This window comes from Myotis myotis, unplaced genomic scaffold (genome assembly GCF_014108235.1).
Source record: "Myotis myotis isolate mMyoMyo1 unplaced genomic scaffold, mMyoMyo1.p scaffold_m19_p_11, whole genome shotgun sequence".
Taxonomy (NCBI): Eukaryota; Metazoa; Chordata; class Mammalia; order Chiroptera; family Vespertilionidae; genus Myotis; species Myotis myotis.
In genome coordinates this window covers 63,075,902-63,101,491 of record NW_023416315.1, presented here as the reverse complement: position 1 = coordinate 63,101,491, position 25,590 = coordinate 63,075,902, and the positions used below count along the sequence as shown (strand labels likewise).

Genomic DNA, 25,590 nt, shown 5'->3' with positions numbered 1-25,590 from the left:
TTGTTTTAAATGTTTTCACTGACCACTATACAATCAAGAAAAAAGAAGGCCATTTAGTAGACCATGCCCATTGGACAAAAGATAAATCACCTAAATCACAAGGATATTTTATTATAGAGCATCTCCCAAACATTTAGGTATTTCAAGTCAATAAAACATATCCTCTACCACTTTTACCAACTCTTCTTCTACTACTTCATTTTTTTTTTTTCATTTCCAAGCTCTGCCTTACTCTACTGTTAGAAAATTTTAAAGGGATGGAGGTAGGAAGTGATCTGGAAGAGGTGGTAATTTAAGAGTTTTTAAGTTCATTTAAATAAGTTCTAGCTTTTTAGTGCTGAATAAGCCTCTGAAACGTTATGGTTCAAGATCTACTAAAATTAACCATTATCCCAATAACTAGTCACAGAATAAATTATTTAAAAAGAATTTTGTATAGGTTAACAGACATAATATAACAAGTATAGTAAAATATTAATTGTAGAATTTAGGTAGTAGGTATACAGATACTCACTAATAAAATCATTTCACCTTTGCTGCATATTTGAAAATTTTCATTAAAAAATAGAAATCATTTACATTTCAATGTTTCTTAAATATTTCTTATTCCAACACACTTCTATGAGTAAACAAAGGCTTACCCAATGGTGAAATGGTTAAGGGCATATATAAGAATCTTGGAACATGAAATCTGAAAACAGCCCTTAGGACTATTGAGAATTGATGATGTAGTTCAACTTCCTTACTGTAAGATGAACAAATTAATAAAAGTGAAGGAGTAAGGAGGAAAGGAAATGAAGGCTGTCTTAGATGAGATAAAACACAATACACCTAACAAGTGTAGGAAATGAACTACATGGGAAATGGTACCACAGAACTAGCAAAGGGAAGAAAGGAATCGAGTCATTTAAACAAGAGCACCCTGCCTTTATTTACATTATCAGGCTTCTAAGTAAGATGTAGTTAAAGACAGTATTCATCAGTTTAAAAAAGTATTGAAAACCACTAGACTAGATCATCATTAAAGTTCTTTAGAGACACAAAATAGCATGACTCGAACAACAATGTTAACATTAAAATGAACAGAATAGACAGTTTTCATGTCAGATTTAATTGTAAGCAATGGGAAAAAAAAAAATCCTCACTCTAGGTCCTAAATTAAAGGACAGGGATTAAACCAACCAACCAACCAAAAGGATGAAATAAATGCTTTAAAATTTGAAGAGACTATGCAAAGAATAGAAATTGAAGAGTTTTTGAACAGTCTATTTGATAATATTCCTAGTATACTTTCTTCTAAGCAAAAAAATATTTAACTTTTGTGTTAGTTTAAATCCAACAACACATTCTGATTTTTTCATTTAGCATACCAGCTATCAATTTCAATAGTCATTTATTTTTAACTGCTACACAATGGTACATTAAGGTGCTACATCATAATTTATACAATTCTTCTTATACTGTTGTACGTGGTTTTACATTTTTAAAAAAATAAATAATGCTTTCTATAAAATAGCTACTTTTTCTTCTGCAAAATTTAAGGTAAATTCCCAGGAGAATTACTGGCTCAGCAGACTTAATTTCTTCGTAAACAGACCTAATACTCTTCCAATATACATATACTGATTTCTTCAGTTTAAGCTAGTGACAGAAAACCTTCACATTTCATTAGCTTTATTCTCAAAAGTTCCTCTTCAAAACAGCACTAAAAAGAGGAGGAAATTAAGATTTAAACAAGTAGAGAAGAGAACTTACATGGTCTGGTTCTAGCTGGCAGTGTCGAGCCAAGGCATGAAGTAGCCTCTGAATGTAAGCTTTGAAGATGCCATGAATAACTTCATCATTAGTTTTGTACAAATGCTCCCCTAGTCGGTACCAAAAGTTAAAGGAGATTTCTACTACCTGTTAGAGAAAGGGATAATGGAATGGAATGAGTCTTATTATTATTAGGGCGATGTAGGAAACAAGATATATTTTTAAGTAGAACGAATTAAGAAACCACCTTTTTTCTAGTACATTTATTATCCTCCTCCCAAATTATTTCCCCTTATTTGATTCCAAACTCCTTTTAGGAATGGCTTTACATTCCCTATTTACCCTAGATAACTTCTTCAACAGTATACTGGATTCTGAATTTAGAGAAGCAGATAGAAAAATGGAAATCTCTTCAAGTATTTTTTCCCAAATTCTGAAATTATTTCATTTTATGTTTGAGATTGGAGAACCTCTAACCAGACAAACCATCTGCAAATATCCCTGTCCATCTGCAAATATCCCTGTACATACCAACCTTGTATCACTTATATTTACTTGCTTTCTTGAATGGGAGAGAAGGGGAAAAAAGACTTTATCCACAGCTTATCTTACTTATAGCACTGTTTAAAGAAGTGATAATTATTTGTAGTGCTATACTATCTCCCAAAAGTTTCATTTCATTTTATTTTTTAAAATTTATTTTGTTGTTGAGAGTATTACAGATGTCCTCCACTCTCCGCTTTGCCCCCTTCCACCCATCTCCCAGCCCATTCCAGGCCTTCACCTGTCTATTGTCTGTGTCCATGGGCTATGATTAATTTGTACTTCTAAATCCTTCACCTTTTTCACCCATCTGTCCAACCTCTCTCCCATCTCACAACTGTCAAAATGCTGTCTATATCTGAGTCTCTCCTTTGCTTATTTTGATTCTTAGATTCAATTGTTGATATATACATATCTATTGCCATTTTATTATTCATATTCTTGATCATCATCCTTCTTCTCCTCCTTCTTCCTCAAGACCCTCTACTTATTTATAAAAAATATTTTTATTGATTTTATACAAGAAGAGATAGAAACATCAATGATGAGAGAGAATCATTGATCAGCTGCCTCCTGCATGCCCCCTACTGGGGATCGAGCCCATAACCCGGTCAAGTGCCCTTGACCAGAATCGAACCTGGGACCCTTCAGTCCACAGTCTGACGTTCTATCCACTGGGCCCAACTGGCTAGGGCAAGACCCTTTATTTTTTATGTAATACTGGTTTAGTTGTGATGAACTCCTGTAGCTTTTTTCTTGTCTGGAAATCTCTTTATATGTCCTTCAATTCTAAATGATAGTTTTGCTGGGTATAGTAACCTTGTTTTAGGTACTTGTTTTCATTTCTTTGAATATTTTGTGCCACGCCCTTCTGGCCTGCAATTTCTGTTGAGAAATCAGCTGATAGTCATATGGGTACTCCCTTGTAGGTAACTAACTGCTTTTCTCTTGCTGCTTTTAAGATTCTCTCTTTGGCCCAGCTGGTGTTGCTCAATGGTAGAGCAGCAATCTATGAACCGATTCCCAGGCATGGCACATGCCCAAATTACAGTCTCAATCCCCTGTAGGGGCCATGCCAGAGGCAGCTAATCAATGATTCTCATCACTGATGCTTCTATCTCTTTTCCCCCTTCTCCCTTCCTCTCTGAGATATTATTTTTTCCCCCAGTTGTCTTTAACCTTTGGCATTTTAATTATGATGTGTCCTGGTATAGGTCTCTTTGGGTTCATATTGTTTGAGACTCTGTGCTTCCTGGACTTGTATATTTATTTCTTTCACCAGGTAAGGGAAGTTTTCTGTTATTATTTTTTCAAATAGGTTTTCATTTTCTTTCTGTCTCTCTTCTCCTTCCAGCATCTCCATGATGTGAATGTTGGTATGTTTAAGTTTTAGTCTCAGAGACTCTTTACACGATCTTCATATTTTTTTATTCTTTTTGTTCTTCTGATTGGGTGTTTTTGTTTCTTGATATTCCAAATATTTTATTTGATTCTTAGCATCCTGTACTCTACTGCTGATTCCCTGCAAATTATTCTTCATTTCAGTGAATGTATCCTTCATTTCTGACTGGTTTTTTATGTTGCTGATGTTCTCACTGTGTTTCTTGAAGTTTTCAGTAAGTTACTTGAGCATCCTTATAACCACTGCTTCAAACTCTGTATCTGGTAGTTTTCTTGCTTCCATTTCATTTAGTTCTTTTTCTGGAGAGTTCTCCTGTTCTTTCATTTGTGGCATGTTTATTTGTCTCTCTAGTTTGGCTGCTTCCCTATGGTTGTTTCTATGTATTAGGTAGATCTGCTATGTCTCTTGGACTTAGTAGAGTGGCCTTGTGTAGTAGATGTCCTGTTGGGCCCCATGGCTCGGCTTTCCCAGTCACCTGAGCTGGGCAATCCAGGTGCCTCCCGGTGTGAGCTGTGCAGGTGCTGACCCTATGGAACAGGACTTGCTTCAGTGGGACTTTGGTGTGTCCACCCCTTGACTGTGTCACCTGTGGAGATGGTAGGGTTGTAATCCAGCATGGTTGAAGTTGACCACTAGATGCACTGCTGGTTCTGGAGCCTACTGGGAGGTGCAAAGTCAGCCACTGCCTGTGCCCTCTACATGGGACCACCCACCATGAACTACAAAGCAATCTGCAGATGGCTGCTACTTGTGTTAAGCCTGGAGGTGCCCAGGAGAGGCCAAGCTATGAACCAAGGCAGGCTGCCACTAATGCCGGGCCTGGGGCCACTTACTGAGAGGTATGGGGTATGCTGAAGCCAGATGCTGCTTGTTTGAGATTTTAGGAAAGTCTGAAGCATGAGGCAAGAGAGACCAGTTGTATGGAAAAGCCACTGGAAATGGCTTGGATGAGCATGCAAGTAGGGAGGGGCAGGATCTTAGGGAATCACCAGGGTATGCCAAAAAGTGTGAGCCAGGTTGATGAAGATTCAGATATGGTGTTGCCCCTGCCAGCTTTGTGGTGCAGAGAGCTCATCAAAGCAACAATGGCCTCTGCCAGAACTTCTGTCTGGGAGAAAGCTGCCCCTCCAGCTCTTGCCCTGATTCCAAGCAAGTTACTTCCTCCCTGAATGTCCCAGGTTCCTTTCAAGCTGCTGCCCAGTGCTCGAGCTCAGAGGAAATGAGTCTGAGTAAAAGGGCCCTTTAATAGGAACTGCCTGAGACCAACAAGCCTCTGTGTCACTTAGCCACAATCCCTGCTGGTTTTTACAGCTAGAAATTGTGGAGACTTCTCTTCCTGATACTAGAACCCTGGGCTGTGGAACCTGGTGTGGGGCTGGGACCCACTACTCCTTTAGGGAAACCTCCACAGCCAAGATATCCCTCCCAATTTTAAACTGCCACACATGAGAATGGGACCAGCTGGTTCTATAACTTCACTCCAACTCTCCACTCCTCCTACCAGTCTTGATGTGTGCTTCTTCTTTAATTCCCTAGTTGTAGGACTTGCATTCAGCTAGATTTCAGATGGTTGTGAATGATGGTTGTTTGGTATTTTAGCTGTAATTTTGATGTGGTTGTGAGAGGTGGAGAGTCCAGTATTTACCTATGCAATCATCTTGACCAGCCCCAAAAATGTTTTAACTGATTTTTAAGAAACTGATTTTGAGAGAGAGTGAGAGTGAGAGAGTGAGAGAGAGAGAGAGAGAGAGAGAGAGAGAGAGAGAGAGAGAGAGAGAGGTATCAACTTGTTGTTCCACTTATATATGGATTCATTGGTTGTCTCTTATATGTGCCCTGCCTGGGAATTGAACCGGGATCCTTGGTGTATCAGAAAGATGCTCCAACCAAGATACCTAGGCGGGGCAAATGTTTTTGTTTTTTTTTAAAAAAATATTTTATTGATTTTTTTACAGAGAGGAAGGGAGAGGGCTAGAGAGTTAAAAACATCAATCAGCTGCCTCCTGCACACCCCCTACTGGGGATGTGCCCACAACCAAAGTACATGCCCTTGACCAGAATCAAACCTGGGACCCTTGAGTCCGCAGGCCGATGCTCTATCCACTGAGCCAAACCGGTTAGGGCCAGGGCAAATGTCTTAAGTTTCATCCAAATCTAGATATCCTCATGAGATTATATCAAACAAATAAACATTATCTTAAAAACAAACAAACAAACAAACAAAAAATACCAAAAACATTATCTTTCGTATAACAGAAAAGGGGCTGAGAATTAACAGGACTATTGTGACCTCCCTAAGAGGGACCCTATATCCTACTTTTCCCATCAAGGATCCAAAATAGAGCTATTAACTCAACTTGGGAGTTTTTTGTCATTTCTTACACTATTAAAAGAAGAAAAAACTACTTAAATGAAGTTGTTGTTTTTTTTAATCTAGCAAACTTAAAAGAGGTAGGGTGTCTTACACCAAATTTGGAATGAAGGAGACTCTTTAAGTCCTTTTAATCCTTTTCTCATTCCCATCCATAATCTGGAGACAAACTTTGGATGTTAAGATTTTTGGAGGTGCGCTTAAGATTTGGTGGAGTTTTTTTTTAGCTGTAAAACTCTAAAGAATAACTACAGAGAAATAGTGGGCTTAGTAGAAAGACAGTAGGCTTTCTTTCTAACTGACTCATTGAGGTACACATACCAGTCAGCTCAGCTAACCAGGTAAAAAATAGAAAAGAATTCAAAAGAAGCCCAAATATAATTAATTAAAAAAAAAATCCAATACAGAGGTAACCCCCACATCAGATCAATTAAAAATAAGACTATAATTTCCCATTAATATAAAGCTTGGTGGGAAACAACAGAATATAAATAATATGCAACATAAAACTTAGAGAATAATGGCTTTAGCATAGTATAAACACTACCTCATACTGAGGATGTCCTGCACAGATAAGAAGCAGTTCTAGAGTTCGCAGGTCCCCAAGACCTTGGCCTGGAGTACAAACAATTTTTTCAAGAAAAGTTTCACATAGTTCAGTAAAAATCCGACAGTAATTCAGAACTCTGTAGATGAAAGAAGAATGAGAACACCAAGTCAGAAATCTCGCTATTTTATGTACATATTCACCAACAGTTATTCAAATAAAGAAAAGGATCCTCAGCCCAAATGATTATTTGCTATGCTGTACTCCAATCTCCATAACATCCACTATTCTTACATCATATACTTTTATACATATAAGCAAATGACTCATAAGTCAGTTCAAATTCTCAAATACTAAAGCTGAATAAAATTCCCATCAAATCACACTTGATTCTTCAAAGTTCATCCCTAATTTTTAGAGCCTTGCCCCTTTTAAGCATAAAAAATTACAACTTTCCATGATTACAACTTTTCCTTCTGCATCCAATTTGCCACTACAGGTCAGATGAAAATAGAAGAGCATCTTTAGGATGCAGAGTGTGTATTTATAGTCACAAAGAATAGATAAATTATAAAAAAACACCAGACTGTGTGTGAACCCAGGGCTACTGTCTTAAATACTCACTTGTCTAAATCTTCACGTGCCACAGCCATATGATAGGCAGTCTCCAATGTCAGGACTCCTTGAAACAGTTGCATGGCTAATGGCAAGTTAGTCTCCACATTCTCAATGGCATAGAGAGCTGAGCACACACAGTCTGAAGCAGCTTCATGTAGGTTGGATGAGGTCTTATCCTGTTGCTGGGAAACAGCAGGAATAGGGCAGAAGTATGATCATTAAGCTATAATGCAATTAATATGTAAACAATAATAGCCTGTTTCTGAAAAATGTAATTTACATGGCTAAAGCCTGGTAGCCATGGCCTTCAATGAGACAATATCCATCAATTTTCTCAATGCTATTTTTGACAATTTCCCTATATGCCAAGCAAATCAGCCTTTCTGTACCTCAATCATGATCACCTGACTTCTAAAACCCATGTTTTCCATATCAGTCCCTCTGACTGGAATGCCATCTGTGTTTCCTGCCATATTTTAGTCTCTGGAAATTTTTTCCATCCTTTTTCTGATATTCAAGTACTATCTAAAATAAAAGTATCCGGATGGAGAAACCAAGATGGTGGCATAGGTAAACACCTGAAATTGCTGCCTCGCACAACCACTTCAAAACTACAACTAAAGACAAAACAGACATCACCCAGAACCACAGGAAGGCTGGGTGGAAATTCTATAATTAGAAGGAAAGAGAAAAGCACACTGAGACTCAGGAGGTGTGGAAGTAAAGTGCAGAGGTACGGAGGTGCGCGCACAGAAAGGGCTGGCAATGGGGGACATGGTTGTCTTTTTCAATCGGGAGGGAGGCACAAGCTCCCGATGGCCCTGACTCCAGTTCCGGGAAAGTCTCTGGGGACCCAGACTCATACGGGGAGAAACTGGATTGTCTGGAAGCAGGCGGAACTCAAGGGCAGCTTTCTCAGAGGTGCTTGCAGCGATTACCCGGACACTGAGATGTGGGGCCTCTTAGGGCAGGACTGAGAACCAGCCATAGCTGTTTGCTCTGCCCTGTTGATTCCCTGAGACCCTGCCCCACCCAAGCCGAGAGCAGAGGCTTTTGCATATGAATGGACTGGCTCTTTGAGATCTAAAATTACCTAACAAATTGCAGCTGGGTCAGAGAGAACCAGAACATCCAAAAGAAGGCTCAAGGTCCCACAGTAGCTTGCATTGCTTCACAGCTGGGCCTCATCTGGGCACCTCCAAACCCCAAACAAGGAAGAGGAATCTGCAGATCTCTCCGTAGCTCCTGCTGGGTAGCCTCAGGTAGAGGCTAAATTAGCACCTCCTTAGAGATCCAAGAGCCCGTGTACCTAGTGGTCAGAGTAGGACCATCCAGATTACAACTCCTCAGATCCATAAGGGACACAGTCAGGGGGCAGACTCAGTGAGGACCAAAGCCCCACTGAAGCAAGTCTTGCCCCAGAAGGGTGTCTTCAGCACAGAAGTTCTCCCACTGTAGACACAGCTGATTCTCACAGCCAATTGCCCTGGAGGTCAATTCCTCCCAGTGATACCAACAACAATCAAGGCTTAACTACAACAAGACTGTGCACACAGCCCACAAAGGGGTGCACCAAGAGTGTCCACCTCAAGTAATTGGGGAGGCTGAGCCACTGGGCCATATAGGACACCTAGCACACAAAGCCACTCTATCAACACAGGGAAGCAGCCAAAATGCAGAGACAAAGAAAGAGATCACAAATGACAGAAATGGAGGAAAGCAAACTACTGGATATAGAGTTCAAAACCACGGTTATAAGGTTTTTCAAGAATTTTCTAGAAATCGCCGATAAATTTAGCGAGACCCTTGAGGATATGAAAAAGGACCAACTAGAAATTAAGCATACACTGACTGAAATAAAGAATAATATACAGAGATCCAACAGCAGACAAGAGGATCCCAAGAATCAAGTCAACGATTTGAAATATGAAGAAGCAAAAAATACCCAACCAGAAAAGCAAAAAGAAAAAAGAATCCAAAAATATCAAGATAGTGTAAGGAGTCTCTGGGACAACTTCAAGCGTATCAACATCCGAATTATAGGGGTGCCAGAAGAAGAGAGAGAGCAAGATATTGAAAACCTATTTGAAGAAATAATGACAGAAACTTCCCCTACCTGGTGAAAGAAATAGACTTACAAGTCCAGGAAGTGCAGAGAACCCCAAACAAAAGGAATCCAAAGAGGACCCACCAAGACACATCATAATTAAAATGCCAAGGGCAAAAGTCAAAGAGAGAATCTTAAAAGCAGCAAGAGAAAAATAGTCAGTTACCTACAAGGGAGTACCCATACAACTGTCAGCTGATTTCTCAACAGAAACTATGCAGACCAGAAAGGAGTGGCAAGAAATATTCAAAGTGATGAATAGCAAGAACCTACAACCAAGATTATTTTATCCAGCAAAGCTATCATTCAGAATTGAAGGTCAGGTAAAGAGCTTCACAGATAAAAAGCTAATGGAGTTCATCACCACCAAACCAGTATTATATGAAATGCTGAAAGGTATTCTTTAAGAAGAGGAAGAAGAAAAAAGGTAAAGATTAAAATTATGAACAACAAATTACATATCTATCAACAAGTGAATCTAAAAATCAAGTGAATAAAAAATCTGATGAACAGAGTAAACTGGTGAATATAATAGAATCAGAGGCATAGAAAGGGAGTGGACTGACAATTCTCAGGGGGGAAAGGGGTGTGGGGGTGGGGAAAGTGACTGGACAAAAATCGTAAACTATGGATGAGGACAGTGGGGGGCGGGTAACGGCAGAGGGTGGGGTGGGAACTGGGTGGAGGGGAGTTATGGGGGAAAAAAAGAGGAACAACTGTAATAATCTGAACAATAAAGATTTATTTTTTTAAAAATGATAAAATAAAAGGATCCAACAAGTATCACAGACCCATACATAACATCAATATGATATTTCAGAATATCAAGGTTAAAGAGAGGTTCTTAAAACTTCTGGGGAAGAGAGAAGAAGGTAACTTAGAAAGGAGCAAAAACCAGTTATCCAGATTGATCATGAGCAATGATGAAGCAAAAATCAGTTAACCAGCTTCATCATTAACAATGATGTTTGCCAGTATACAAGAGCCCTTGAAAATTTTGAAGGAAAAGAATTATTTAACTCGCCCAGCCAGGGTAGCTTAGTGGTGAGTATTAACCATGAAGCAAGAGGTCACCAGTTCAATTCCCAGTCAGGGCACATGCCTGGGTTTCAGGCTTGATCCCTGGTAAGGGGTGTGCAGGAGGCAGCTGATTAACGTGTACCAGCACACAACCATTAAGCACAGAGCTTCCATACTAATATATCTTCATGGAAGAAAAGCATTGGGAAAAAGGAGACAAAGTCACTCCCATCTGCAAAGACCTATTCAATATTTGTGCTTGAGATATCGCTGTTTCTTTTTCTTCCAATCACTTTTCAGAAATATGAAAACACTTATATCTCAGAAGGTTAGTTACTGTGACTATGTGGCAGAAATACTTTCATAAACAAAGCCATTACTTACCAAAACCTCAAAAAGGAGTGCTAGTAACTTATTGTTAGCCATGAAGTTACTGTCCAAAACGCCTAGGTTAAACCAACTCCCCAAACAGCGAAAGACCTTCATAAGCATTTTCTCATCTGTTCCTGCTTTTTCTACACAGGTCATCTGAAAATAATAATAAGAAAAAATGTCAATCTTTATATTTAGGACAATCACCTCATAGATGTAATAATGGAAAGGATGAAAACAGTAAAAGCTATCAGAAGTGCTTTATAAGTACTTTGTTCTCAACACTTTTAATTCATTTAATCCCCACTAAAACTCTACAGGTGGTATTTTTATCTCACTTGGGAAGCTGAGATACAAAGAGATTATACACACGCCAAAAGATAGATATGTCTCAGAAATAACTGTTTCTTAGATCCCATTTCTGCATTAATGTAACCTTATCAGTAGAACTGTCTTTAAAGCAATACTCATCTATGGTTGATTTTATAAAACAGAAATAAGGTAATCATAATACTACTGTATATTCCCACATGAAAAGCTGATGTTTCAGCTTTAGCAGTTAATATTCAAGTAAATATGCCATTCCACAGAAAGTGGCAGTACTATAAATGTGATAGTTTATAAAAGATTTTTAAAAAGTTAGGCTAAAACTCATTATTGTTTCTCTTTGAAAACTGTTTTTGTGATGTATAATTTTCCAAAGTGAAGTGTAATTTAACTTTTTCTGGACAGAAAGTGTTTAAATTACAACTGTGGAGTTATAGGAATTCTGATAATGATAATAAGATGAAATAACCAAAACATAAAGTAGAAGGCCCTGTTTCAACAACTGACACGAATTTGTAGTAGAAAAACATATAACTTCATTTTGGCAATGTTTCTCATAAAATAAGGGCTTTCCCCATCATTTAAGGGTCCAGATGAAGTAGAGGTTGTAGAAAAAGGCAGCTGTAGAATTTGATCTTCTAAGTACACCATGAACCTTTATTGAACTTAATCATAATACTGTCAAACTGTCATGATCTCACTAAAGAATTTCTATTTGCTGTCAGTTAAAAATAAAATCCTGAGTACATTTTTATTCTTGCTACTGGATGCATTGTCTGTTTTCTTTGTAAATGCAATACAATAAACAATTTAATAACCTAAAAAAAAGTGTTTAAATATAACATTTACATCCCTAAGTGGTTTGGCTCAGTGGATAGAGCATAGGCGTGTGGACTGAAGAGTCCTGGGTTCGATTCCGGTCAAGGCATGTACCTTGGTTGCAGGTTCAATCCTTGTGCAAGAAGCAACCAATTGATGCGTCTCTCTCACATCGATGTTTCTCTCTCTCCCCCTCCCTTCCACTCTCTCTAAAAAATCAATGGAAAAATATCCTTGGGTGAGGATTAACAAACAAACAATAATAATAATAACAACAACAACAACATTTACAGGCAATGGGTTAGAAACATCATAATTGCCATGAAGTTTGGGAGGCATGGGGGATATGGAATCCCATATGACCTAAATGCTGGCACTTATACTTCTAGGTAGCCATGTTGCCCCTATGTCTGCAGTATCAGGCAATAATGATTCCATACTTATTAATCAGAAACTGTACTGAACTGAACTGAAGGAAGAAAAAAAGAAATGATTCAAGTAAATTCATGGCAACCACACACACACACACACACACACACACACACACTACTCTTTTTGAAGCTGTTTATGTAAATGCATTACACAACTGCTTGGCCTTTATGCTTCCTAAATGACATCTCAATTTTACGAAGGTATAATGTTTACAAATGGAAGGACTTGATTGTACATTTTAACTACTGACTCAAAGTTGAGGGTACTATTTTGGAAAAATCCTACATCTAAAGCTAGTTGCTTTGGAGAAGAAATTCTGCTATTTAAATCAAGCACACATCATAAAGCTTTGGAACTGAGTTACTACCTTCAGTTCCTCTTAGAGAACTATATTATTAAAACTCCACCTCTTAGAGTTAGGCCTCAAAGTTGAAAATAAATACCAAAAGAGCTCATCAGTAAAAATATAGCAGAAGCAAAGAAGAACTGATCTTAGATTAACAAAATGTAGAATAAATGAAGGGAGAAAAATATATTGGAGGCTAGGATCAGTTAAGCTATAAAAGTAAGAAGAATATTAAAAACTTTTAAAAGTTCAATACAGTATTTAAAAATGGGTCCATTTGATGAGTTCAGACCACACTGGAGCTCCACCTTACCACCTTCATGAAAGACACACTGAAGGGGCGGACTCATCAGGCACCAGAGCCCCAATAAAGCAAGTCCTGCTCCATGGGATTGGGCCCTGAACACCAGCTCCTTGGCTGTAGTCAGGGCCAGTACTCGGCAGCCAGTTGGCCTGGGGGTAAATCCCTCCCACTGGCGTGACAAAAGTAATCAAGGCTCAACTACAATAGGAGGACACACACAGTCCACACAGGAGCACACCTGGATTGCCCAGCTTGAGTGGCTGGAGAGGTTGTGCCATCTACCACATAAGGCCACTTTACCAAGACTGGGAGACGTAGCAGCTCTACCTAATACAGAGAAACAAACATAAGGAGGCATCCAAAGTGAGGAGACAAAGAAACATATCACAAAAGAAAGAATAGAACAAAAGAACTAAATAAAACGGAGACAAGCAATTTATCAAATGCAGACTTCAAAACACTAGTTATAAGGAGTTTCAATGAACTTAGGGGAAGAGTAGATGAACTTTGTGAGAATTTCAACAAAGAGATAGGTAACATGAAAATGGAGATAAAAAACATTTTTTAAAAGTCAGAAATGAAAAATACAATAACTGAAATGAAGAATACACTATAAGGTCCGGCCGATGTGGCTCAGTAGCTGAGCATTGACCCGTGAACAGGAGGTCAAGGTTTGATTCCCGGTAAGGGCACATGCCCGGGGTTGCAGGCACGATCCCTGACTGGAAATTGAAACATGACCTCCTGGTTCTTAGGTTGAAAGTTCAACCACTGAGCCATGCTGGTTGGGCTATCAACAATTACTTTAAATGCAAATCAATTAAATCAAGAGACACATGGTAACTGAATGTGTAACCAAACAAGACTCTTAATATGCTATTTATAAGAGACTCAATTCAGATTGAAAGTAAAGAGATAGAAAAATATACTTCATTAAAATGGAAACAACAAAAAAACTGGGTAGCAATACTTATACCACACAAAATAGACTTTAAAACAAAGGCTATAACAAGAGACAATGGCCCTGGTCAGTTTGGCTCAGTGTATAGTGTCAGCCTGTGGGACTGAAAAGTCCTGGGTTTGATTCCAGGCACATGCCTGGGTTGCGGGCTCAATCCCCAGTAGGGGGCGTGCAGGAGGTAGCCAATCAATGATTCTCTCTCATCACTGATGTTTCTATCTCTCTCTCCTTCTCTCTTCTTCTCTGAAATCAATAAAAACAGACTTTTAAAAAAAACCACCTTCATAGCTTACTAAAAAAAAAAAGACAATGAAGGACCCAGCAATTCCACTTCTGGATATTTATCTGAACAAATCCAAAACACTAAATAAGAAAGACATGCATCCACCATATGTTCATTGCAGTATTATTTATGATAGCCAAGATATGGAAGAAACCTAAATGTCCATCAATAGATAAATGGATAAAGAGGTGATGCATATATACAACAAAATATGACTCAGCCATAAAAAAAAAAAGCAATCTTGCCATCTACAAGAACATAGATGGACCTAGAGGGTATTTTGCTGAGTGAAATAAGTCAGAGAAAAACAAATGCCATATGATTTCACTTATATGTGAAATCTAAAAAACAAATAAATAAGCAGACCAGCAATAGACTCATAGATACAGAGAACATTTCGATAATGCTAAATGGGAGGGGGCTTGGGTAAAGGAATTAAGTTGTGAAAAAGGTAAAGGAATTAAGATGTACAAACTGGGCCCTAGCTGCTTTGGCTCAGTGGACAGAGCGTCGGCCTGTGGACCAAAGGGTCCCAGATTCGATTCCAGTCAAAGGGACACGTACCTCGTTTGTAGGCTCCTCCCCAGCCTGGGCCCTGGTCGGAGCGCGTGTAGGAGGCAACCAATCGATGTGTTTCTCTCATATCGATGTTTCTCTGTCTTTCCCTCTCTCTTCCACTCTCCCTAAAAATCAATGGGAAAATATCCTTGGGTGAGGATTAACAACAACAAAAAAAGATGTACAAGTTGGTAGTTACAGAATAGTCATGAAGATGTAAAGTACAGCATAAGTAGTGTAGTCAATAATATTGTAATAACTATGTATGATGTCAGATGGGTACTAGATTTATCAGGGTGATCACTTTGAAAGTTATATAAATTTCTAATCACTGGGTTGTACACCTGAAACTAATATAATTTTGTATACATTAACTGCAATTAAAAATAAAAAATTATTTTAGAAGAAGAATGGGTCCATTTGAGTAGACTGAAAAAGTAAAATACTAGTAGGAAAATGAAATGGCGTGGAACCATTAAAGAGAATTTGAGGGAAACTGAATGAAAAGATTTTAAGAGGCCTTTGGTACCTGGTATTATAGCCAAATATCTGGGTTTTTTTGGCAATTTTGTACTAATTTAATCCTCTGGATTCTGTAACATGACAAGCTACATGACAGAATTATAGACCTTATTAGGTATTACTGGGATATATTTTTCAGATTCCATTACAACAAATCAATCTACCACCTGTGCCAATTATGAGAAAGTACTATCTAAGTAAAACACTTTCTCATATTTGGCACAGGTTGATTTGTTGTGCCTTGAGAGCCCAAGTGGCTGCTGCACTTGACCATTTGTGGCAATAATGATGGCTATAAGCACAGCAGTGTTGACTAGATTCTCTTTTGACTTCACTTGAGCACTTAGAAAAAGAAAATGACAAGCTTAATTCCATTAAGCTCAAGTTACAGTCTGAGAACCAGTTTCTATGACATCTCTAAAGGAAGCTATTTAGTTATAGGCTGGTATTGCTGAAACTCATACACAAAATTTAATTTTGTGGCGAATTACAAACAACAGTTGAATTTACAATTCCACCAAGTTTCCCATGTGAAAGTTAGGAAAATGGTTGATAAAGAATGGGATTCAGAAGCGTGGAACATAGATATCTGGTTGGACCCGAATGAAACTGATCATCTTGAAACACCAGGTCACTCTGATTCTCACCTTACCAGTGGAAGAAGCCTGCCCTCACATGTCTTCCTCAGACTGAAAGCCCTGCAATAACAGATATCATGACAGGGGATGCCCATTCTCTTAAAGATCTACCACAACCATCCCCTTTGTCACCCATAACTAGAGCCATATCTCAGCATGTTCCAGGGGGGCAGGTACACACAGGAAGAAATAACTTACATATCAAGAGAATTCTAAAACTTTGCTAATATGTACCTGAAGAAACCCAAAGAACATATGTGGGAGTGAGCTGGAAGCTGGAATATAATACTAGAGATTCTAGACTTAATGAGTATATGGAGTGTCTGGGAAACACAAATAGGACAATCATAGTGCAAATATCTAAGATTTGGGGGCAACTCTATGCCCTCTTCTGCGGGTAACTATTTTCCCTTTAAGAAGCAATGAGCCTTGGTAGAGACCGAACACTTAATGATGGGACATCATGTGATCATGTAGCCTGAGCGGAGTACTGTCTGAACTATCTAGCCGTAAGGTTGGGCATGAGTAGCAGCAACCTGTCATCAAATGGAAATGGTATATAAGAGACTAAGTTCAGAAAGATCTGGAAGGTACAAGCTGCATGAGCAGGCAGCTCAGATTCCCTCGAACACCAGCTTTTCTTGCATTGGTTCATTCCCCTCAACCCATGCCTATGGCTTTCTGGAATGTTCCTCACGACCAGATACCTAAAGAAGAAAACTCAAACCTGGATTATAAATGGGTCTGTACAATATGCTTAAACCACCTGAAGATGGGCAGCTGCAGCATTACAGGCCCACTCAGGGGCCTTAGAGAAGGACAGTGGCTGCAAGAAACCCTCCTAGTGGACAGAACTTCAAGCAGTGTATTTGGTTGTTCACCATGTCTAGATTGAGAGACTACTAGACATATGAATCTACACTTATTCATGAACAGTTATCAATGGGTTGAATGAATAATCAGGGATTTGGAAGAAACAGGATTAAAAGTTCAGTGACAAGGAAGTCTGAGGCCAAGGTATATGAATGGAATATGAATGGGCAGACTGTGGAAGTATTTCTGTTCTAGGTGAACACCTACCAAGGGTATCCACTAGAAAGGATTCTCTCAATGACAGACAAACAAAATGATGTCAGCCTCTTTCCCCAGGCACCCAGTAGTTGCTCAGTGGGCTCACAAAATGTCCACAGTATTGGGGATGAAGGCTACACATGGGATTAACAAAGATTTCCAGTTACCAAGGCTTAACTAGTTAACACTACTGATGAGTGTCAAATCTGCCAACAGTGAAGACCAACACTGAGTTCCTAATCTGGCACCATTCCCTGTGGAAACTAGGTTGACTGATTACACTGGACTTCTATTATGGAGGAAGCAGAGCTTTGTGTTCACAGGAAGAGATGCATATTCTGTATATGAATTTACCTTCCCTGCTTGCAATGCTTCTATCAGCACTATCATTCATGGACTAACACAGTGATGGCAAACCTACGACATGCGTGTCAGAGGTGACACGCGAACACATTTTTTTGGTTAGTTTTTCTTTGTTAAATGGCATTTAAATATATAAAATAAATATCAAAAATATAAGTCTTTGTTTTACTATGGTTGCAAATATCAAAAAATTTCTATATGTGACACAGCACCAGAGTTAAGTTAGGGTTTTTCAAAATGCTGACACACCAATCTCAAAAGGTTCGCCATCACTGGACTAAGAGAATGCCATAGTCAAGTATCATGGCATCATATCTAATCAAGGACCTCATATCAGAATAAAGATAGTACAGTAATGGGCAACTCTGGAAGATAAACTACCACCTGAACAATTTGGGCTCCTTATACAACCAAACCAAAAAGAAAAAAGGGGTTAAACTATAGGCTGAAGTGACTGATCCTAGTTAACACACCGTGGACGGATCATGAGAATTCTCGCTTCATATTACACAGTGTTTTACAAAGTATCATACTTTAAAAAGATATTAGCTTGTAAGAACATGTAATAAATAGCTTCAAAATGCAATGGGTATTTAATTTTAAAGTGTGCCTTTAACATTTATGTAAAATGTTTTTTGTATTTGTTCAATAGAAACTTATCTGACCACTGGGTAAAGCTAGCAATAAAACTACTGGTCTGCAATGTGTTAACAAGGAATAATTGGGTTTATTCTATACAATGGAACCATGGAGTTCTCGATCTGGAACCCAGAGGATTCTCTAGGAACTCTCTTACTTCCATGCTGGGGTCCAACCCCAGCAGGTCCAGGGGTTCCCAAAGGTGTGGACGGAGTCAGCAAAGAAGGAATGACACGCAGACAGCGTTCAGTTGATCAGCAGCCTAGCCAGGATCTCTAGCCAAGTTCTGGTCAGGATCTCCAGCAAAGTTCTGGTTAGGATCTCCAGCCAGGTTCTGTGTCCATGTTCTCTTGCTAGGTTCTCCAGCCAGGTTCTCCAGGTTCTCCAGCCAGGTTCTGTCCAGGTTCTCCAGCCAGGTTCAGTCACCAGGTTCTAGTCAGGTTCTCTTGCCATGTTCTATTCAGGTTCTGTAGCCAGGTTCTGTCTCTAGGATCGTCAGCCAGGTTCTCTCGCTAGGTTCTGTCTCTAGGTTCTGTTGCCAGTTTCTGTCCAGGATCTTTTGCCATGTTCTGTCTCTAGGTTCTGTCTCTAGGTTCTGTCTCTAGGTTCTGTGTGGGTTCTGTGTCTAGGTTCTGTGTCTAGGTTCTGTGGCCAGTTTCTGTCCAGGATCTTTTGCCATGTTCTCTCCAGCGAAGTTCTTCTGTCTCTAGGTTCTGTGTAGGTTCTGTGTCTAGGTTCTGTGTCTAGGTTCTGTGTCTAGGTTCTGTGTCTAGGTTCTGTCGTCTTGTTACATCTGTATTTATACCAGATTCCAATCCTATCAATCTCTATTCCAAAGGTTAGGGCGTTTTTTAATCTCCATTCCAGGGAGTAAAGATTATGTAGCTTAAGCATGATTGTTCGTAGTTAAAGTGATTAATTACCCGCCTGGCACTTAGTTAAGGGGTTTTATTCCCTCCCTAACTTCAGGGGGAAATCCCTACCTGGGGAAACAACCTTTCTCAGAGAGGTGACCTTGGTTAAAACACATAGTGCCAAGGTAAGCAAACATATTAAGAACAGTATGCCATATATGCCAGGTCCCTTGAAACAGCAAGGATAGACCGGCTCCCGGCACTTCCACACTCAAAAGTAAATGTTAATGGAAAACTACAGGAGCAACCGCCAAGAAAAGGCAGGATGTTTAAGGGCTCACTCTTTGGGAATGAAGGTTTGAGTCACTTCACAGAGTAAAGAAACCCAACTAGCTGGGTTGGTGTCTTTAGTTCATTCAGGCTGCTATAACAGAATACCAAAGAATGGGTGGCTTATAAACAACAGAACTTTATTTCTCACAGATCTAGAGACTGGAAATTTCAAGATAAAGATTCAGATCTGTTGTCTGGTGAGGACCTGCTTCCTGGTTTATAAACAACTAGAGGCCTAGTGCACTACATTCGTGCACTGGGGGGGGGGGGGGGCACGCAGGGGGGAGACCCTCAGCCTGGCCAGCACCCTCTCGCTCCCCTAAGCCGACAGATGGACATCCCCTGAGGGGTCCTTAGTGGTGCCACGGAGGAAAGGCGGGAGAGGCTTTCACCAGCTTTGAGCCTGGCTTCTGGCTGAGCGGTCTGCCCCCTGGTGGTCAGTGCGTGTCATAGTGATGGGTTGTTTCACCATTTGGTCGATTTGCATATTAGGCTTTTATTATATAAGATTGTCTGTCTGGTGTGTCTTCATAAGGCATAAGGAGGAAGTGAGCTTTCTGGGGTCTCTAATCCCATTCATGAGGGCTTTGCCTTCATGACCTAATCACCTCCCAAAGGCCTCACATCCAAATACCATCACAGTAGGGATTGGTTTTCAACATATGAATTTGGGGGGGGTGAGGGGGGGGGCACACACAAATATCCAGTCTATAGCGGCATGGATGAGATAAAATTAGCTGTGAAATAAGAAAGCCATACATATTAATTACAGCCTTGTGACCAACATATAAATGAGGACTATAGCAAGATTGCATATTTTCTATTTGCTTGTTATACCATTGTATAGGAATTTAAATGTATATAGATGAATGCATATGGAAGATTAATTAGTCAGATGAGAAGACAGATGCTGGTTATAGATTTAGTGCTACTCAGCACCAAATTCACCCTTTTAGACTACTTTGTAGAAATGGATCTGCGCCCTTTCAATATTTCTTTTCCTGTGCTAGCTAGCAGTAACTTTTTGTTAGGACACTGGAGAGAAACTGCAAAAGGAAAGGGGTTCAGCTTCCTAGTCTGGTGTGATTACTTGGTAGCCTTCTGCAGAATGTGCAGCTCCTCCTGTCCCAGGCTCCTAGCTACTCTGGTGCCTGGCTCTTGCAGTGTACTGGCCAGAAGGTTTCTTATTTCTCCCACCCCCACCCTCCCAATGGTTTTATAGCAAAGTACTTTAGGCTCCTAAGAAAACTCCTCAGTGAATGTAGTTGATGGGTTCTTGTAACTACAGTGGAACAATGTATGACAAAAAACCCCAACAATTTACCATTGGCTAATTGATATAAACAAAAGTTAAGTTCCTAGGGCACCTCAACAATTTTATAGTAAAATGACATTGAACAAAACAACATTATTCAAGGACCTGCAACATAACTTATCCAGCACTAGATTCAGTGCACTCATTTTCCCCAGTGTCTGCAGTGCACAGTGCCAGCAGCTTCACCCGCTATTCCCACACCCAGCTGATTTTGTGGCAGAGTGTCTCTGGTGAGACACCTTCCCTGGACAACTTTTTTGGGCTTCTTGGAAAGCAGATCTCCAGCAAGTTAAAGAGGACAGATTTTCGGCAGCATACAGCACAATGACTTCTCTACCATGGCTATGCCCTCTTCAACAGGGTCTGGATCTCAGCCCTGAAAGGGGGATGAACTCTTCCTTTCTTAGAAACTCTCATATCTCAGTCTTGGGGTTAATGACTGCTCCTTGTAAGTTTTCCCCCCCTTTATTTGTTTTACTGTAACTGTTTATGTTTTTTAGAATTCTCCTTACTTCTTACTAGACAATCCCTCATTATTGTAACCTCTTGTTAGAAAGAATCATTCTTTACATTAAATATTCTCACCTAGTGCTTGCTTCGGCAGCACATATACTAAAATTGGAACAATACAGAGAAGATTAGCATGGCCCCTGCGCAAGGATGACATGCAAATTCATGAAGCGTTCCATATTTTTTCTGCACTTATAGAAAGTCTAGACTTTTGCCTGAGTTGTTTAATAATAAAATATTACATTTTTTTCCCAAGGGGGGAAAAAGAATTCTCACCTATCACTATGTAGTTTCTTTCTCCTGATTGGACTGGGGCTGATACTAAAAGAAACCAACAATTCTAGAACTGGCACAAGGAGGTAACAAGATAAACATGTTCATCTTTTTTTAAAATTCTCACCCAACGATATTTTTCCATTGATTTTAGAGAGAGTGGAAGAGAGAGGGAAAGACAGCGAGAAATATCGATGTGAGAGAAACACATGGATTGGTTGCTTCCTGTACAAGCCCCAACCAGATACATGCCCTTGACCAGAATCGAACAAGGGACCCTTTGGCCCGCAGACCAACACTCTATCCACTGAGGCAAACCGGCTAGGGCTGTCCATCTTTTTATATTAGGAAGCAAAAAAGTGCTCAGGTAGCCAAAGTTATGACATTTTAAGCATCAAAAGAATGATTTTAGTGGAAACCCTGAATCAATGAAAACCCATGAGTCCATAATACTCCATAAAAAGATAGCCAGAAAAAATAAAACAGTAACATTTGAGGCAGCTTTAAAACAAATCCTTATTTTAAAAACAAGAAATTAAAAAAGAATTAAGACATCTTGACTTTCTAATAGAAACTCAGGAGATTGCCAACTAATATGTAGTAGAATTATCCTATATAATAATAGACAAACATGGTAATTGACTGTACCTTCACTACACCTCCCAATGGCTAATCAGCAAGATATGCAAATTAACTGCCAACAAAGATGGCGGTGCAAAGTGGCGGAGCGAAGACTGAAGGCGGCTCCGGTCGGAGCAAAGGCCTGGGTCCCGGGTGCCAGAGGAAAACCGGTGCCGGCAGCCAGGGGAAGGGAAGGCCTATTGCACGAATCTTTTCGTGCAACAGGCCTCTAGTACAATTAATAAAATACTATTTGGCAAGCCACAATGAAAGTGGCAACAATTATAAACTAGAGTTTGAAACATTAGGCAAAAAGTTGACATGGAATAGACACTTGTAAAATGATAAACTACCATCACACAAATTGCATTGTATTACAAGGGGAAGACAAAGTTTATAACAGAGAAATCAGACTGTCATCATCTTAATCCAGTCAATCCTAGCATCAGAAATGAAAGGCCAACCAAAAAGTATTTATATTCTGATAAGATGTACATGAAGTAGCTGTGATGTATTCTAGCCAAAAATATTTAACCTTTAAATTAACCATCAAGCCTTTCGTCTTTCTCAACCGGGGTTCTGGGAAAGAATTAAGTCCTGCAGAAAATGATTTTTAGTAACTATTTCCTCAATTATCCCAAGGATGGTATATAATAGCTGGTACTATTATTAATACATTGGAAAAAATTCATTACATACAATGGATGCATTAATATCATTAAGGCTTAATTCTCTTGGAGAATCCCTATGAAGTCTGGCTTTGGATATAACTTACAAATAGAGGACTTACAGAGAACAGAAAAACAAACTAAATGAAACAAAGACAAAACAATCAGAAAATTCAGAAGGTAAGGTATTTTTTTTTTTTTTACACATTTTTTTTTTTAAATATATTTTATTGATTTTTTACAGAGAGGAAGGGAGAGAGATAGAGTTAGAAACATCGATGAGAGAGAAACATCGATCAGCTGCCTCCTGCACATCTCCTACTGGGGATGTGCCCGCAACCCAGGTACATGCCCTTGACCGGAATCGAACCTGGGACCTTTCAGTCCGCAGGCCGACTGAGCCAAACCGGTTTCGGCGAAGGTAAGGTATTTTATAAAACAACTGGTCCAATCTCTTCAACAAATCTGTGTCATTTTGAAAAAGGGGAAGAGAGACTATGATTAAGAATCATAATAACCACCTGGCCATTGTGGCTCAATGGTTGAGTGTCCACCCATGAACCAGGAGGTCATGGCTCAATTCCCGGTCAGGGCACAAGCCCATGTTGCAGGCTTGATCCCCACTGCAGGAGGCAGCCAGTCAATGATTCTGTCTCATCATTGATGTTTCTATCTCTCTTTTTCTCTGAAATCAATAAAAAAATATATTTTTAAAAAGAATCATAATAGCCCTAGCCAGTTTGGCTCTGCTCAAGTGCATAGAATGTCGCCAAAGGGTCCCTGGTTTGATTCCAGTCAAGGGCATGTACCGTGGTTGCAGACTCCTCCCGGCCCAGGCCCTGGTCAGGCCATGTGCAGCAGGCAACCAATCAATGTGTTTCTCTCACATATTTCTCTTTCCCTCTCTCTTCCACTCTCTCTAAAAATCAGTTTTTTAACATATGCATTTGGAAAGCCTACTTTATTATATAATGGACTTTCAGCTTTAATGGAGGATAGACGGACACCCCCTTGCCCGAATTAGTCTTTTATATCGAGGTTTTACTATAATGAAACTGAAGAACAAAATAACCACCATGGCTTTTTGCTCCTACACAGCAACTTCATATTGCAAACCTACTCACCAATAGAGATACCACTGTACTAGAGTAGAAGGCCAAATCTTCTATTATTTCTGTGCGTCGGTTAGCTCCAATTCGTAAGGAACGACTATGTACTTCTTCAGGTAACACTGTAAGGATCTCCAGCAGAAAAGGCAGAGAAGTCACATCATTGCTATATCTAGAAAAGAAAAGAGAGACATAAGATACTTAGAGTCAGAAAGAACACAATCACATAAGGTAACAAGAACCATCAGAATAACCTATGACAACAACTTTTGAAGGGTATCTGAAAACCAAAATTTCAACTTGCATAATCTTTGACCCAACAATTTCACTTCCAGATATATTTCTCAGAAAAATCTTATCGGTACATACAATCATTAATATGAAATATAGGAATAAGGAGAAAAAAGGTGTTTGCTTTTTACTTTGAAATAAAATAAACTATCCATATAAAGTCTTTAATGACACACTATGCTTGGAGGTAAAAAGGACATTCACTAAGTTCAAAAATAATGTCCTGACCAAATGCCAAAATGCAAACAAATATCAAGATTATCTTGCCAAGACCATGAGGAAATGCTTTATTCAAAGTAGCAGGCTCCATGTATCTAAAAATAATATTGTCCCTGTAATAGACATGAAACACACCCCAATTAGTAAGAACGTATACTCACAACAATTTACAATTTTCAATTTATTATCATCTTAAACATCCTAAAATATTTTTATGGAATTGCTGATTTATCAATGAGAGTGATCCATGAGGCAATGAAAAGACTTTGCTGCAGTTGATTCAAGTGATGTGTGTGCATGTAAATTATGAGGGTCTTTTATGTTCCACATGACATATTTTTATAGTATTTAAATTTTAAATGATTTTCTTTTAACCTAACAACACTTAATAATAAATAATTCTATGTTAAGAGTTTGGGGAAATAGTGCAAATGTCTAGCTATTGCTAACAAATTTCTCTGTGTAAGTTAATAGTAATCCCAAATGCTAGCATACAGTCAATACAAGTTACTTACTTTTCCACCAATGTTTGTACACACCCCTTCCATGAAGGCATCTGTAGGGCAAGGTCTGCTATTGCTAAAGCCAGCTGAATAAGAAGAGAAATTAAATAAATGAATAGAACAGATGAACAGAAATAGGGTTACCATCAGTATTAATTGACAAGAAACAAAAAATTTCTTCCAAACAATAACAAGACTGACACCCACAACTATCTATATCATACACACTCTCCCAGGTTAGCTACAAATTACTGGGATTTAAAGGTAACCTTTAAAAATGAAAAAAAAGAAGAAAAAAAAAAGAACAGACAATAGATTTTCCTCAGGATATAACAATACTTACTTTTATTTGGCAATACCATAGAACTTCATGGACAGAGAAATTTTACTTTGTCAAAAAGCCAAAGCTACTGACAAAGTCAGCCCATTGACTTACTCCTCAAGTAATGAATTGCCATTTCCCATCTTGAAGACTCATGCAAAAGCCTCCTTCCTCTTCAAGGGCACTTCTATGCCAGGCAAAGAACACATATGTATGTATTCACTGAAGCTTCAGTTTTCCTTCCTAAAGTTATTTCCCTGTCTAAGGGGGAAAGGCCAAATGCTCTACTTCACCATTTCATTCATGACACTTTTATTAGCCAATCAGTCCAGAAAAGATTTTTTTAAAGGCAACTACATAGACCGCTGGCCCAGAATAGCACAGTGTTTTCATCATCTGCAATTTTAAGAAGGGGGGGGGGGGGGGAGCATGTGGCTGTCTATGAAACCTATACTCAACTCCCCCAGTCCCAGTATTTGCTAGTTTAAAATGAACTCTAAGATTAATACAAAATATTTAAATTTTCACTTTCTATCCACTTATAAGAATATAGCAATTAGTGTGTAATAAAGTT

The 25,590-nt window shown here is 39.1% G+C and overlaps 1 protein-coding gene and 1 non-coding gene across 9 annotated transcripts in view; one reads left to right on the top strand and one right to left on the bottom strand.

Moving 5' to 3' along the window:
* Positions 1-25,590, bottom strand: part of TNPO3 (transportin 3) — a 108,013-nt gene that overhangs the window by 43,313 nt on the left and 39,110 nt on the right. For 6 of the 8 annotated variants that reach the window (XM_036328733.1, XM_036328735.1, XM_036328734.1 and 3 more), the window contains 6 exons: positions 24,707-24,780; positions 23,697-23,853; positions 10,748-10,891; positions 7,243-7,418; positions 6,619-6,757; positions 1,756-1,902 (listed from right to left, as the gene is read on the bottom strand). In XM_036328733.1, the coding sequence (XP_036184626.1) occupies positions 1,756-1,902; positions 6,619-6,757; positions 7,243-7,418; positions 10,748-10,891; positions 23,697-23,853; positions 24,707-24,780 (837 nt within the window). Of the gene's footprint in view, positions 1-1,755; positions 1,903-6,618; positions 6,758-7,242; positions 7,419-10,747; positions 10,892-23,696; positions 23,854-24,706; positions 24,781-25,037; positions 25,204-25,590 lie in introns of all 8 variants that reach the window. The other 2 variants (XM_036328741.1, XM_036328740.1) reach the window with 2 other exon arrangements.
* LOC118666725 lies at positions 21,089-21,195 on the top strand. Its single transcript, XR_004971054.1, has one exon. It is a non-coding gene; the product is annotated as a U6 spliceosomal RNA (small nuclear RNA).